Raw genomic sequence first — 15,308 nt, forward strand, 5'->3', positions numbered from 1 at the left:
TGTGTTCCACAGAAGAAAGAAAGTCAGACAGGTTTTGAACGACATGAGGGTGAATAAGTGATGAAAGATTTTAATTTATATTGAAAGTCCCACACCAAACCCATGTCACTGGTTGAGCTTATGTTTTAGTTTCATGATGCTCAAACAAAGCCATGTTTTAATGCTGCTAAAGTCTAAATAGCCTTAAATGACTGTTGTCTTTGCTTATTAGATCGTACCATGTGTAGCACCAAACATTGTATTTGAATTTTAGCATCAGATTTAAACACTTCACCATTAAGCGCACAACAAGCATGATAAATTGCTGAGTGTCTCGGTAAGGGACCACCTAACATCCACAACTGGCATTAGAGTGATCTACTTTTGGTCCTTATGTGAGGCCCCAAATTATCCTGACATGCAAATGATTATGCAAAAATGACAAAAGGAAGCTGTGATTTTTCCCAAAGTGATGCATGATGGAACTGTTGTTTATTTTCCTCATGTGCATTTGCATGAATGCGTCGCTGTGAAAGTTTGTGCTTGCTTCCGCACGCTTGGTTCTTTGTTCTTATAGTTATATTTGTGCGGGATGTGTAGGTGTTGGATGGCAGTGACAGTCAATACTCAGGGATGCAGATCGGCACACTACAGGATGAGGAAGAAGAGGCAGCAGCACCACCTGACAAACCTTCAGAGCCTTTCTCTCAGTCTGTACTGGGTATATGATACACTACGCACACTCAATCTGCTCGGTTTATTAGTCACTGACGCCATTCATAGACATGTTCGAAGCAGATTACTTTGGCTCACATATGTGTCTTGTGGTTTTCTTGTTAGCTTTAAGCAAACCCCACCTACTGGAGGGCAAAGGTCACAACAGGCAGTCATCTGACAGCAGTGTAGATCGATTCATACCAAAGGAAGAGGTTCTGGAACCAGCAGAACTCGACAACAAGGTGAGTGAACACACATTCAACACAGTCTATGTTGAGATGTTGGTTATAACAGCACGGAAGAAGGCAGTTTGACCTCATTTGACTTGAACCCATGTAGCAAAATGAGCATAAAGTAACCTGCAATTTTAGGATTTAAAAAGAAATGGTGATAATGAGGCTGATGGATTGCAGCTTTAAATAACACAATGTAACAACATTTTTAGGAGCCACAAGGTTTTTAACATGCCACAAGATCATACCCCTACACATAATATTCATTTTGGATAATATACATTCAGAAATGACAAGGTACAGGCCTCAAAACAACAGTTTAACATAACATTGTATATACAGGTATAGTGTACATTTGATCGTTTTTGGCTTTTATGACTTATACTGTCCTCACGAACCAAGTTTTCAGACGAAGTCGCCCGTCATCGGTTCATCCCATCTTCCCTGTGCTACAGAAATGTCAAGAATTTGATTTTTTTTTTAACATTTGTACAGTTTTTGTTTATTTGCAATATGTCGATATATTGTTATTAATAAGCAAAACATTTACTTTAGCTGAATATACACTAAAACATTGACATAAAAAAATGATATCCGCAATAGTTAGTTAGTTGTCCACTACAGAATTGTACAAAAACTATATAAAAATTGTTTCACATTGTAAATGTATCAATAAAACATTAATCAAACATAACACTGGCCAGGTTTTTTCTTATTTCTAAAATGTAGTGTGTATTATATTAAAACGTTTGAACATTACTACAAGTAAATATCGACCGGATATCTCTGGGGAGAACTACAAGCAAATTATTCAGATTGTAATAATGTTGCTGGCAAAATTTTGGGGAACCCGTGTTGTAGATCCAATCTTCAATAATCTGTGTTGCAAACCATAAACGCTTTGCATGTTTCATGTGTCTTAGCCATCTCGGATTAAAGGAGAAATCGGTTACTACACTGACCCAAAGGAAGAGCCTCTGGTGCACTGCGTCCGGCTGCTGGCTGCCTCATTCCTACTCACCGGACAAAGAAACGGTGAGAAACAAAGTACACCTGTTATAGATCTTCAGCTGATTACATCTGAATAACAGTCTTGGTTTAACTGTGTGTATGATAGGCTGAAGTGCGTTGATGTTTTTTAGCAGTTATGAAAGGAGTATTACATATGTGTTTTGCAGGGCTGGTTCCTGATAATGAGGTCCGTGTGAGCGTGAAGGCGTTAGCCGTTAGCTGTGTGGGGGCTGCAGCCGCCCTTCTACCCGACACGTTCTTTAACAGACTCTATTTGCAGCCGCTAGACGGACAACAACCAGATGGTGAGATATTTAATGGTATTTTATTAAGCTGTTCAACCATTGGTCTGGTGTATCTGCGATTTTATCTCTTTATTCTAATGGTTAATTGATGCATTCCATTGTCAACATTTTTTTATAATGTCGGAGCTGATAGCCTCATAGGTAAGTGCCCCGACATGTAACGTGGTGCGCTTCTGGGCGTCCCAAGTTCGACTCGCGGTCCGTTCCTGATCCCGCCCCTTCTCTCTCCCACTTCTTGTCCTCTCTCCCACTGTATTTTCGTAATAAAGGCAAAAAATGTATCTTTACAAAATATATAATGACAGCCAAAATGTAATTTTGTTTACCAATTTGTTGTAGGTTACTAAAACTAAAGATATTAAAACATTGTATTAATTAAAATCAATTAAAATATCAGCCTAAAATATATTTTTAAATTTAAAAGGCGGAATAGATGATTTGGTGAGATGCTGATTTGGTGAGATGCTAACTTAGCCCGCTAGCACTGAAATCATGATCTCACCGTCCATGACACTGGGTTACAATTAAATACATAAAGGTCCACAAACTACATAAGCAACATAATCAAAACCCATCTGTGAACTTTCACAGATGATATAGAATTGTAAAAATACTAATGTATCACTTTATTGTTGTTGAGAGACCTCCAACCTGCATGACAAAACAACGTTTCTGGGCAGGATTGCCTACTCAACCTTTAAGCCGAACAAAAATGAACAATGTTGCTGAAAATAATGCCAGAACTGTGATAAAAATAAATGTTGCATTATATCAATATGAGAAATAAACAAATAAGTAATAAAATGACAAAAACTCATAATAACCATAGCTAAAGAATTTACTAAATTAACATGAAAACAAAACTGAATTAAAAACATTTATAAAACAATACAATAATAACCAGTTGGTTCATTTAAAATATAAATAATATCAGTTTAATCATTATAATTTTATGATATTAACACCCGATAATACTGATAAGGAAATCTTTGCATTGTTTTTTATTTACATTATTTAAATTCATGTCAGGTCCTGTATTGGCATTATACAGTTACAACCAAATGACATATATGCTGTTAATACTGTAATTAGTTTATTTTTACATATACTGTATTAAAAGTCAAGGCTTTGTATATAATGCTTTATGTGCTGGTAAGAATGTGTTGTGTTATTTGTATGCACAGAGCAACAATACATCAGTGATGTTCTGCAGTACATTGAACATGGAGACCCTCAGATCAGAGGGGCCACTGCCATCCTCTGTAGTGCTTTAATCCAAGCCATCCAACTAAAGACACGCTACAACACAGAGATGTGGCTGTCTCACATCCACAGCATCACAGGTGAGAGCAACAAATTAAGAGATGCAAGTCAAACGAATCAGCAGCGAGAGACAAAATCTATTGGCGTCACTATTAAAATCGCTTTTTCCCAGGTAATCCAGTGTCAATCGAAGACTTTGTGCCTTTGCTGCAGCGCAGTCTAAAGGACGAATCGTCTGTCACGTGTAAAATGGCCTGTGCTGCTGTTAGGGTGAGTACACATTCCTCTGCCTTGACTTTACATGATATCATGTGAGTTTTGTGAGATTATTATAGTATTGAGCTTGTTTATACCCCTGCAGCACTGTATCATGGCGCTGTGTAATGGCAGTCACAGTGAACTTGGCCTGCAGCTGCTTGTTGACCTCCTGACCCTGAAGGACTGCTCCTATTGGCTAGTCCGCACTGAGCTGCTTGAGACGCTGGCTGAGATTGACTTCAGGTGAGAACCTATACTTGGGTTTGACTGTTTTGTGTATATTACTTCAGATATACTTGACTTTCTAACCAGCGTATTGAAGTAAATCTGTTGTTTTTGTGTATGGCAGACTAATAAATTTCTTGGAGAGAAAAACTGAGAAGTTGCACAAAGGAGAGCATCACTACACTGGGGTGAGATTGCATATTGTTATGGAATTATTGTTAATTATATTTATTTAGCTGTTTATTGGTTAATTGTCAAATGAAATGTATTAAAATATATGATAAATAGAAATAGAAAATGAATAATATCTTTAATATTTTACATCAGTTATTGAGGCTTCAGGACAGAGTGCTGAATGATGTTGTGCTTCATCTGTTGGGCGACGATGACCCGCGAGTAAGACACGTGGCAGCAAACACCATCAGCAGGTATTTTCACACACTCCCTTTATCTCTGTTAATTCCAGCTCAGCTACACATCGAGAACCACACGCTTACATTCTGATGTGTCTCTACTCAGGCTGGTGCCAAGATTGTTTTACGACTGTGACCAGGCTCAGGCGGATCCGGTTGTGGCTGTAGCGCGTGATCAAAGCAGCGTGTACCTGCAGCTTCTGATGCACGAGACCCAGCCGTCATCACAGTTTACTGTCAGCACTATCACACGGTACAGTACACTGCCACAATCCACATCACTATGTGTTACACTTATCCTACTCAATTCACTTTTTTTTAAGTGACTTAAAAACGAAAAAAGTATTTTAAAACTAGTTTGAGTTTAGTCGAAGCTAATACATTAACAAATATAACATGCAACTACATACATATTTGATCAATTGCTCCATCTGTCTATTATTTCAGTCGTTATGTCACAGATAATGTTATGTCACTTTCATGTGAATATATACACTTACTTCAGTCTTGTACTTTATACGATATTAATATGATACACTGCAGGACATACCGAGGCTACAGTCTTTGTCAGAGCTCACCGGACGTTACAATCGACAACAACCTGTCACGGGTCATCACTGCCTTATCTCATGCCCTCACCTCCTCTACTTCCAGAGCCGTGACTGTGAGTGCCTCTTCTTTCAACTTTAAACCTGTAGCCCACTGGGAGAGAATAGTGGAAAAAGCATCTGTCAAATGTCCCCCTTTAAAGATAATAGTTCACCCAAAAATGACAACTTTCATACTGTATTTTCCTTACCCTCATTACAAATATACTACAGTATATGGCTTTCTGTTTTCAGTTAAACGCAAACAACTAGTTGTAATAACATTTCTTCATGCGAAAAGAAACTAAAAGAACATGCTACCATTTAAAAGTTTAGCGTCATTTACAACATGAATAAGAATAACAGTCAACTCATCAAAACTATAGAATAACTCAAATTAAACTTGGAAGCTGTTGTGACTACAGAAAGTAATGAAGTTCAATTTTAGCACCTTCGAAGTAGTCACTTTTTGCCCAGAACTTATATAAATAAACCTTTTTATATTTTATCAACCAGTATACCTATATACTAGGAAATACTTAAGGAGTTCTTATGTATTATGGGCTCTTGTTAACTGTCACGCATTTTAAACTAAATTCGAGAAATTATTGTGTTCAAATATCTTATCAAATCAAAATAATATATACTACATTCTGCTCAAAAGTATTTTGAACACTTACTCACTTATTCATATTTAAAATAGTGAGGTCATTGAAACTGTAGAATAACGCAAAGGGAACTATGGGAAGTATGTTTTGAAAAAGAAATCTTAACAACTGGATCTTCTGAAATTCAAACCAAAACAAACTTATATCAGTGCTAAATAAAATGGTATGTTGGTAACTTTAAATCGTATTATTATTTTTGTGAGCATTCTGATTTTGGACACCATGTAATGTTTTACTAAGTTTAATGTTCTTTGTCCAGTTTGGCTGCTGTGAGGCTCTGTGCCTTCTGTCCAGCACTTTCCCAGTGTGCACCTGGAGCACCGGCTGGCACTGTGGCTTTGTGAGCTCCTCTGCGTTTCATTTCAACCGTTCCAGCCAGTACCTCACCCGGGGGCGCTCCTTCAGGTACACGCACACAGTGCTGTTTGTTTGTTTGTTTGTTTCCTTTTCCTTTTATTTGTATCACACAATCTAAACATTGCAAGTAGGTGAATGTGCAGTGCCAATGTCATTTTAATTGTTTCATCCTTTCTTGTCACTTTCTTAGTCTTTCTCAGCCTGGCAGTAATGAGGATGTGCGCAGGTCTTTGACTGTCGGCGTGGCGAGTATGGTTCTGTCTCTCCTCTCCTCTGCCTGGTTTCCCCTTGATCTCTCCGCCCATCAGTCTGCTCTGCTGCTGGCTGGAAACCTTTTTGCAGGTACGTGATAAAATCATTCCCTGGAGAGCACAAGATATGATTATGAGCTTTTTACTGAAGCAAACATTCATCATTTTATGAAGCTGTCGCACCAATGTGCATGAAGAGTCCATGGGCGGGCGAGGAGGACTCTAGCTCCGCCGCCTCCAAGCAGGAGGAGGCGTGGCCGGCTCTAAGCGACCGCTCGCTGGTAACTATGGTGGAGCAGCTGTTCTCACACCTGCTGAAAATCCTCAACATCTGCGCCCATGTCCTGGATGACACGCCCCCAGGGCCTGCTGTCAAGGTGCCAAAACAATCACATGAATACTGATAAGACTAATGCCTTAAACACATCAGTAATATTTCCGCAGCATTGTCCCTGTATTTGAAAAGCTTTAATTCTGTTAATTCCTCCTCCAGGCGACTCTGCCATCATTGTCCAATACTCCATCTCTCAGTCCGATCAGACGCAAGGCTAAAGAGAAAGAGTTGACAGAGCCCAGCTCCACTCCCATGAGCCCAAAGAAGGGAGCAGAGACTCACACAGGTGCAGCTTCCAGCATCTCATGCTGTGCATTTATTCATTATTTATCAAATTAATTATCATGGGTATCTTTGTGTGTTTTTCTACAGGCAGAGCTGCAGACAGCACAGCGACAGCAGCGGTTAACAAATCCACAACTCTGGGCAGCTTTTATCACCTTCCTCCTTACCTGAAACTGTATGATTCCCTGAGAGCAACTCACGCCAACTACAAAGTTAGTCTGTGTATTATTATCTCATTTTATTTCAGATGACTTATTTAAGCTTCTTTTTTAACTAGTGTCTTTTACCATAGCATGTGGATAAAAGCTGCATTCATCTTGCTTATATTTATTGTTTTGCTTTTCAAGGTTACGTTAGACCTCCATAACACCAATGAGAAGTTCGGAAGTTTTTTGAGGTCAGCCCTAGATGTTCTTTCCCAGGTGCTCGAGCTGGCCACCCTCAATGACATAGGCAAAGTACGACAACATATATTAATCAAATTTACCATAATATTTGATGTTTTAGAAGGAAATTGAAAGCAAAAACGTTCTCTCTGTCTTTATCTTTTTAGTGTGTTGAAGAGATCCTGGGTTACCTCAAGTCTTGTTTCTCACGGGAACCCACTATGGCCACTGTTTGTGTCCAACAGGTCAGACACATGCACAATACTGTATAACTTTTCTTATTTTCTTCAAAGATTTGAGATTATAATCAGATTTATTTTACAGTTGTTGAAGGCATTGTTTGGGACCAATCTTGCATCTCAGTATGAAGGGTCCTCATCTCACCCGTGTCGGACCCAGGGCAAGGCCCTTCGGCTCGGCTCGAGCAGCTTGAGGCCTGGCCTCTATCACTATTGCTTCATGGCCCCGTACACACACTTCACCCAAGCACTCGCAGACGCCAGCCTACGAAACATGGTGCAGGCTGAGCAAGAACAGGATGCCTCCGGGTGAGTGTGTGTGTGTGTATATATATATATATATAAATATACATATACATTTTTGCGGAAAGTTGGTTTGTTTTGATTTAAGCCATAATAATTCAAAAGATTCAGCTAACTAACACAATAAAACACAACGAAAACATGATAAATCTAAAATGTTTTTTCGGACAGAGTTATCTCATTTTGGAACCAAACTCTTCATATGTGTTTATACCCTAGTCTGTTTGAATACTAGGTTCTGATTGTCTTAAAGGTGTGTATTAAAATGGTTTCATGCATTTGTATGAAACCACATTGATAACTTTCTGTTATCCTGCAGATGGTTTGATGTCATGCAAAAAGTGTCCAATCAGCTGAGGTCGAGCATTACCAATGTCACTCGCCATCGAGGGGATAAGGTAACCTGTCTGATGTAATAAATTGCTAAGGGAAGGGGTTTTGAAAATCCAAGGGTGTAAGAGTGTTTGGAGAATAATGAGTGCCTTTCCCTTCACCTACTTATCAAAGTAGCATGGCGTTCTTTACTCCTTCTGGGTTCTATACCTGATTGAGAACTCCACCCGTGTGTCTTTCAGAACGCAATTCACAATCACATCCGCTTGTTTGAGCCCCTGGTGATAAAGGCGTTGAAGCAGTACACCACCAGCACTTCAGTGGCTCTGCAGAGACAGGTGCTGGATCTACTAGCCCAGCTGGTGCAGTTGAGGGTCAACTACTGCCTGCTGGATTCAGACCAGGTGAGTCATAACCTGTGAAACTTGACTTGTGAAACTAACTAGATGAGCCAAATCTTCTTTGCGGTTTCCTATTTAACAAAAATGTGTTTGTTGTAGGTGTTTATTGGTTTCGTGCTAAAGCAGTTTGAGTACATTGAAGTAGGGCAGTTCAGGTACGACCCTCCAGTGCACTCAAATTCGCAGATCTGCTAATGTAAGGGTGCTCTTAATAAATGTGACTGATGTAGATCTGTGTTTATGTAGGGACTCGGAAAAGATTGTGCCCAACATTTTCTTCTTCCTGGTTTTGCTGTCGTATGAGCGCTACCACTCCAAACAGATCATCAGCATCCCGAAGATCATTCAGCTGTGTGACGGCATCATGGCCAGCGGCAGGAAGGCTGTAACACACGGTGTGTAGAATCACGGTGGCCTACAGATAATTCAAATGTAACAAATGAGATGTAGGATTACGATTGAAGATGTCTTGTCTCATTGGATTAAACAGTTTCAATTTAGGGATGAGACAAAAAAGTATTACTTTGCTTAAGATAGCAAAATATAATTTTCTCGTCTTCATTTCCCAGCAATCCCTGCTCTGCAGCCCATTGTGCACGACCTGTTTGTGCTTCGGGGCTCTAATAAAGCGGATGCAGGGAAAGAGCTGGAGACCCAAAAGGAAGTGGTGGTGTCCATGCTGCTGCGCCTCATCCAACACCACCAGGTAACACAGATGCTGATGCTGCGTTTGTTTATGTGTTCATATGCATCGATGTAAATGCTCGGAAATACTTTTGATGTTGCTGCATTCAGGGATGTTGGTTTCATCATGTAAATGTATGTTTGTGTAGGTGCTGGAGATGTTTATTCTGGTCCTACAGCAGTGCCATAAAGAAAATGAAGATAAGTGGAAGAGGCTTTCAAGACAGATAGCTGACATCATTCTGCCAATGATCGGCAAACAGCAGGTCTGATCAGGACATCCTTATGACTTTTAGATTTTTCATGCCAGTTTTCATCTCAAGTTCAGATCGCAGTTATTGTGGATTGTCTTCTGTGTTTGGCAGATGCACCTAGACTCCCATGAGGCACTGGGTGTGTTAAACACACTGTTTGAGAGTGTGGCACCCTCCTCCCTGAGGCCAGTGGACATGCTACTGAAGAGCATGTTCATCACGCCGTCTACCCTAGTGAGAAGCTTCAGTCACATGTCAAATGAATTAGGATGAAATGCTTATAGCCTTATAAAGTGGTTCATTGTGTCTCTGTGCTCTTCTTCAGGCGTCAGTCGGCACGGTGCAGTTGTGGGTGTCCGGAATTCTCGCCATCGTTCGTGTTCTCATCTCGCAGTCCACAGAGGACATCATTCTGTCTCGCATTCAAGAGCTTTCCCTGTCGCCGTACCTCCTCTCCTGTGCCACCATTCAGCAACTCCGTGACGATGAACCCTCACCCCCCGCAGCCCCGCCCACTATCCCAGAAGAGTCCAATGAGGAGCCTCAGCGCTTCCCTCCCGAGGAAACCTTTGCCAGGTAAATACTGCATTTTCTGAATACATTAGCTGCATGTGCCTGACTCTCAATTACTTTCTTTCTGTCCGTCAGGTTTTTATTGCAGTTGGTGGGGGTGTTGTTGGATGATATTGCCAGTAAGCAGGTGAAAGTCGATTTGAGTGAGCAACAACACGCCTTCTACTGTCAGCAGCTGGGCACGTTACTCATGTGTCTGATCCACATCTTTAAATCAGGTGCATACCCTTGCATGTTCTTATATTTTATATACCCAAATTAGACACTTATGTCTTTCCCCGCCAATGATGGCTTTTTCCGTCATTTACGATGATCTGTACAACATTTTTTTATAAAAATTAAATTTTCTCCGCTTTTTGTTAAAAATTTTGTTTTTATTGACGAATCGCTTTATTTTCCTTGATCTTCTCTGTAAGTCGCTTTGGATAAAAGCGTTTGCAAAATGCCTAAATGTAAATGCAACATTTTTCAAGAAACGTACCCACATTTAACAAGTGATGAAATCTTGATTTCTCTTGTTGTTTTAAATCCAAAGGGTCTTTTTATATGGTATTTTAGTGAGAGGCAAAATGTACCAGTGTCATTGCATTAGATTATAGTGAAATTATAGTGTTTTCGGCAAAAAAATTATTTGAGACCTTTTCTCAGAATTAACTTTATACATTGATTCATTTAAAATTACGTTGGGACCAATTGGTAAAAATCAGTTCTCTTTACATTGACACTGGTGTCTTGGCAGAACAGCATATGCTCTAAATCATTGAAATCATAATATTTATTAATGACAACCATAAAGTCTCCAGATACGTATTGCAGCAATCATTAATCAGCAATAGTCTTTTAAATATTTCTTTAAAATAACTGAAATGAGCACTAAAACTCTGAAGTTATCATCCAATGCAGTGACGTTCGTAAAAAAAATCTGTTTACAATTAAATTACAATTAAAAATACTATATATATTTATCTGGATTTATTACATTTCCCATAATCCTTCACACTCATTTCCCTCTAGGAATGTTCCGGCGAATCACAGTGGCGGGCAGCAGGCTGCTGAAGGTGGAGGGAGGGGAGGGGGGTAGTTTTTACACCCTTGATGGTTTGAACACACTTGTGCTTCAGCTCATCACAACACATCCGTCTCTGGTCCTGCTCTGGTGTCAAGTTCTTCTCATCATCAACTACACAAACTACACCTGGTGGTCAGAGGTGCATCAGACCCCCAGGTCAGACAGCTGTTGAACATTTAAAACGGCCTAAATTGAAATTCTGGTAATTCGAGGAAATCTAATGCGGATGTAATTTATGGGAGTAAAGAACAAATGACCCTGCTATTGCTTTTTTTTTATTACATTTATGAGCTTGTTTAGTGGGGCTTGAAATTGCTTCTTTCAGAGGCAAAGTCTGTAGTGAATCTGTCCTCGGTTTATTTGTATGCTACTTCCGGAATCAACGTGTTTTTCTCCCAATTTCTCCTCAGGAGGCACAGTCTGTCTAGCACCAATTCTCTGAGCCCACATTCATCTGGAGAAGAGGAGAGCCCTGAAGGAAAACTAGCCATGTGTAACCGAGAGATAGTTCGTCGAGGCGCGCTCATCCTCTTCTGTGACTATGTGGTGAGATTTCTGAAGCAGCCTGTGCCATTGCTATTTCCTAATCCCAGAATTCCACTTTTCCACAGTTCATTTGACCTTTTAGTTCATTTGACCTTTTTACCTTCCTTCATTCTCTTTCGGTCTCAGTGTCAAAACCTGCATGACTCCGAGCATTTAACGTGGCTGACGGTGAATCACGTAAGTGATCTCATCAGTCTTTCCCATGAGCCTCCTGTGCAGGACCTCATCAGTGCTGTGCACCGAAACTCTGCGGCCAGTGGCCTCTTCATACAGGCTATACAATCACGCTGCGACAACCTCTGTACTGTATGTACACACACTTTGTATTTGTATTTCATTCTGTGCTTACCTCGTCATGTCATGTATGTATCAAATGTGTAAATACACAGCCTGTGATGCTGAAGAAGACCCTCCAGTGTTTAGAAGGAATTCATTTAAGTCAGTCTGGCGCTCTGCTCATGCTGTACGTGGACAAACTCCTCAACACGCCGTTCCGTGTGCTGGCTCGCATGGTGGACACTCTCGCCTGCAGACGTGTGGAGATGCTGCTTGCCGAGACCCATCAGGTAGGACTCATGCACATAGTTTTGTTATAATGGGAAGCATTATACTACTATTGTAGTCTTAAAGCATGCACGCAGATCATATACTAATAAAGTGTTATGGAAAATAATGCAAGTGGTTTACTTTTGCTTGATTTGTTTTCTGAGAGTGTGAAGTAATCCATGCTAATCTATATCATTGCAGAATAGTATAGCTCAGCTACCTCTGGAGGAGCTGGACAGAATTCAACAGTACCTGCAGACCAGTGGCCTCGCGCAAAGGTAAAATGTCTGGGAATCGAACCTGTGACCTTGGTGTTGCTTACGTGATGGTTTATCAGTTGATATGCCCACCTACAAAGAAGATAGCAATGGAAAAGCAGCATAGTGGAATGCAAGAAAGAATGTTCTTAATGTCCTTAAATTTATAAGATCAGTATCACATTACTGTCAAAATAATGAATGTCATAATTATTTTCAGAGCTTTAGAAAACGTTCTTCTTTCTTGACTCCAGGCATCAGCGGTTCTACTCCCTGCTGGACAGGTTCAGAGTCACAGTTGCTGAAGATACCACAAGTCCCGCTGCCCCTATCACCTCACACCCACTGGATGGGGACCCGCCCCCTCCACCTGAAAATGTTGAACCCAATAAGGTAAGACTTCAGTTACATAGATGGAGTTTTTCTTAATAGTTTAAAATTGAAAAACAAGTATTGCGTGTTCTTTGATCCGAACATCTTTGTTATAATGTTATTTAAGTTTTGTTAATATTGTGCTATAAAATGCACTCATATATGTCTGTTCCAGGAGTGGTACGTTGCTCTGGTTAAGTCTCAGTGTTGTTTGAGAGGTGAAGGAGCTCTTTATGAAACCACGGAGCTGTTGACCAAACTTCCTCAACCTGATCTGAACACCATAATGACCTGCAAGGTAAAGACCAAATTTATCCTGGTGTTAACATGGGTCACGTACGGTCCGATCAGAGGTGGACAGTGCTAGTTAGGGCATTAATAATCAAAACGTTTTGTAATTCTGTCGCTCGCTATATTCAGAGGTAGCCATGAACACAAGCTTGACAAATGTTTGGAAAACTGCGAACTCTCCCAACCTTTATGCAACTTTCCAAAACAACTATCTGCTTTCCAAAAATGTAAAATTCCATTTGTGTACATGCACTGTTTGGTGCAATCTGTCATGAATTCCCACTTCATGAAATCTGATCGCATGTGGTCAATTTAGATGCATCCCCTACGGTGTTATTACCAGGTGATACCAACACACTGGTCCACACACTGATTGTGTTATTTTACCTGCAGGACTTTAACCTCTGTCTGCTGGGATCATGTGTGAGTGTTGGTGTGCAGCGGCTGTGTAAGGATCACGGGGCGGTATTATTTGAGACCGCTCAGCAGGTGGCCTTTGGGCGATTGGCTGGTGTCATAGAGCTCCTTCCCTCCCCTCACCAGCCCCTCCTTATCTCATCCAAGTCCTGTACGGACTCCTACATGGAAAAAGTCAATCAGGTGTATGGTGAGTCGCAATTAAATGCGTTTGTATGATTCCAAATTAGATTTATTCTCAGAGTCAACTGTGTATTGCATTTGTGTGTGTCACAGGTGAGCCTGGGTTTTGTCAGACCGTGTTAAGTCTGTGTGGGGTGTTGAGTCAGTATCTGCTGTCTCTGTCCAAACTTCCCTCGTCCCTGAACATTCCCAAAGAGAGAGAGACACTCATTGCCACCTTCAGCACCCTTGCCGTAGAGGTAAGACTGACCAAAGTCTTTTAAAACAATTATAGCTGACATCAACTTCACTATAACTTTTGTCTCTTAAAGTGATAGTTCACCCAAAAACACACGAACAATTCTGTCATCATTTACTCACCCTCCTTTCAAACCTTTCTTCAGCAGAACACAAAAAAGCTGTTTTGAAGAAATTTGGTCAGCGCACAGCACTGACCCCCATTCACAGTTTACACAAAACCAATGCAAGTGAATCGGGTCCAGTTCACAACATTCTTTAAAAAATCTTCTTTTGTGTTCTGCGGCAGAAAGTAAGTCAGACAGGTTTGAAATGACAAGGGCGATGACAGATTTTTTTGGGGGCGATCTATCACTTTAAGATTCTTCAGGGAAATATGAAGACAAATAGAAAATATATATGTAAACCATTGTATTTTCTCTCTGTCTATAGGTGGTGGTGTGGCGTTTGTTGCAGGATCAGCTGCCTCTGAGTGTGGACATTCAGATTAGTTTATCTTGTCTGTGTTTGGCTCTCCAACAGTCGGCGGTGTGGACACACTTCACCTCCCGCTCCTACCTTTCACACACCTGCTCTATAATTAACTGTATACAGCTCCTCATCCATGCAGGTGGGTGTGCCGGAGAGCTCTGGGAAACAATTTAAAGAAACAGTTCACTCAAAATGTTGTTTTTTCATGCAAAGCTATTGTATGACCTAGTATTTTTGAGTTTGTTTTAATAAGTTTGTATTTTTGGGTGAACTGTTCCTTTAACAATAACATGAATATGTATTCAATTGTTATTTATGATGTTATGTTATGTAGTCGCTGTTGGTCCTGGTGACCAGCTTCTGAGGCCAGAGAGGAAAACATCACCTACAGATCAGTCAGAAGACGACCAGTTAGACTCGGCATCAGATAGTGAGTGACCACACACCTGCCGCACTGATCTACAATAACCACAAGTGTTGTAAGAGACCGTTACTGTGTTTTTCAGATCAGCGTGAATGGCGGTGTTGTGAGATCATGGCTGAGCTGGTTGAAAGTCTGCAGAGTGTTCTGGCTCTGGGTCACCACAGAAATAGGAACATCCCAGCGTTCCTTACACCTGTCCTCCGGAACGTCATCATCAGTCTGGCCAGGCTGCCCCTCGTAAACAGCTACACCAGAATCCCACCTCTAGTGAGTTGATGTTTCGTACGTGGTGTATACGTTTATAGGTAGAATAAATCATACATGTGTCCTATAGTGAGACAGAACAATTTAGAAAACAAACTGTTGATGTTACATTGGTTCATTATTAATAGTGATAATTATTTATCATGTAAAATAGCATAAGAGAGAAGTTTTT

The 15,308-nt window shown here is 40.5% G+C and overlaps 1 protein-coding gene across 5 annotated transcripts in view; it reads left to right on the top strand.

Moving 5' to 3' along the window:
• Nucleotides 1-15,308, top strand: part of htt (huntingtin) — a 32,435-nt gene that overhangs the window by 8,666 nt on the left and 8,461 nt on the right. For all 5 annotated transcript variants that reach the window (XM_079461494.1, XM_079461495.1, XM_079461496.1 and 2 more), the window contains 40 exons: nucleotides 580-700; nucleotides 820-938; nucleotides 1,853-1,964; nucleotides 2,108-2,245; nucleotides 3,430-3,588; nucleotides 3,681-3,778; nucleotides 3,870-4,009; nucleotides 4,116-4,179; nucleotides 4,319-4,419; nucleotides 4,511-4,657; nucleotides 4,948-5,068; nucleotides 5,919-6,064; nucleotides 6,207-6,358; nucleotides 6,442-6,644; nucleotides 6,761-6,887; nucleotides 6,974-7,098; nucleotides 7,234-7,344; nucleotides 7,440-7,517; nucleotides 7,597-7,820; nucleotides 8,134-8,212; nucleotides 8,390-8,551; nucleotides 8,648-8,703; nucleotides 8,795-8,943; nucleotides 9,118-9,254; nucleotides 9,382-9,498; nucleotides 9,598-9,720; nucleotides 9,812-10,062; nucleotides 10,135-10,277; nucleotides 11,074-11,284; nucleotides 11,539-11,674; nucleotides 11,801-11,980; nucleotides 12,064-12,240; nucleotides 12,422-12,498; nucleotides 12,732-12,870; nucleotides 13,025-13,147; nucleotides 13,534-13,747; nucleotides 13,834-13,979; nucleotides 14,410-14,587; nucleotides 14,783-14,878; nucleotides 14,955-15,139. In XM_079461494.1, the coding sequence (XP_079317620.1) occupies nucleotides 580-700; nucleotides 820-938; nucleotides 1,853-1,964; nucleotides 2,108-2,245; nucleotides 3,430-3,588; nucleotides 3,681-3,778; nucleotides 3,870-4,009; nucleotides 4,116-4,179; nucleotides 4,319-4,419; nucleotides 4,511-4,657; nucleotides 4,948-5,068; nucleotides 5,919-6,064; nucleotides 6,207-6,358; nucleotides 6,442-6,644; nucleotides 6,761-6,887; nucleotides 6,974-7,098; nucleotides 7,234-7,344; nucleotides 7,440-7,517; nucleotides 7,597-7,820; nucleotides 8,134-8,212; nucleotides 8,390-8,551; nucleotides 8,648-8,703; nucleotides 8,795-8,943; nucleotides 9,118-9,254; nucleotides 9,382-9,498; nucleotides 9,598-9,720; nucleotides 9,812-10,062; nucleotides 10,135-10,277; nucleotides 11,074-11,284; nucleotides 11,539-11,674; nucleotides 11,801-11,980; nucleotides 12,064-12,240; nucleotides 12,422-12,498; nucleotides 12,732-12,870; nucleotides 13,025-13,147; nucleotides 13,534-13,747; nucleotides 13,834-13,979; nucleotides 14,410-14,587; nucleotides 14,783-14,878; nucleotides 14,955-15,139 (5,565 nt within the window). The remainder of the gene's footprint in view (nucleotides 1-579; nucleotides 701-819; nucleotides 939-1,852; nucleotides 1,965-2,107; nucleotides 2,246-3,429; nucleotides 3,589-3,680; nucleotides 3,779-3,869; nucleotides 4,010-4,115; nucleotides 4,180-4,318; nucleotides 4,420-4,510; nucleotides 4,658-4,947; nucleotides 5,069-5,918; nucleotides 6,065-6,206; nucleotides 6,359-6,441; nucleotides 6,645-6,760; nucleotides 6,888-6,973; nucleotides 7,099-7,233; nucleotides 7,345-7,439; nucleotides 7,518-7,596; nucleotides 7,821-8,133; nucleotides 8,213-8,389; nucleotides 8,552-8,647; nucleotides 8,704-8,794; nucleotides 8,944-9,117; nucleotides 9,255-9,381; nucleotides 9,499-9,597; nucleotides 9,721-9,811; nucleotides 10,063-10,134; nucleotides 10,278-11,073; nucleotides 11,285-11,538; nucleotides 11,675-11,800; nucleotides 11,981-12,063; nucleotides 12,241-12,421; nucleotides 12,499-12,731; nucleotides 12,871-13,024; nucleotides 13,148-13,533; nucleotides 13,748-13,833; nucleotides 13,980-14,409; nucleotides 14,588-14,782; nucleotides 14,879-14,954; nucleotides 15,140-15,308) is intronic.

Source organism: Barbatula barbatula (genome assembly GCF_947034865.1).
Source record: "Barbatula barbatula genome assembly, chromosome: 8".
Taxonomy (NCBI): Eukaryota; Metazoa; Chordata; class Actinopteri; order Cypriniformes; family Nemacheilidae; genus Barbatula; species Barbatula barbatula.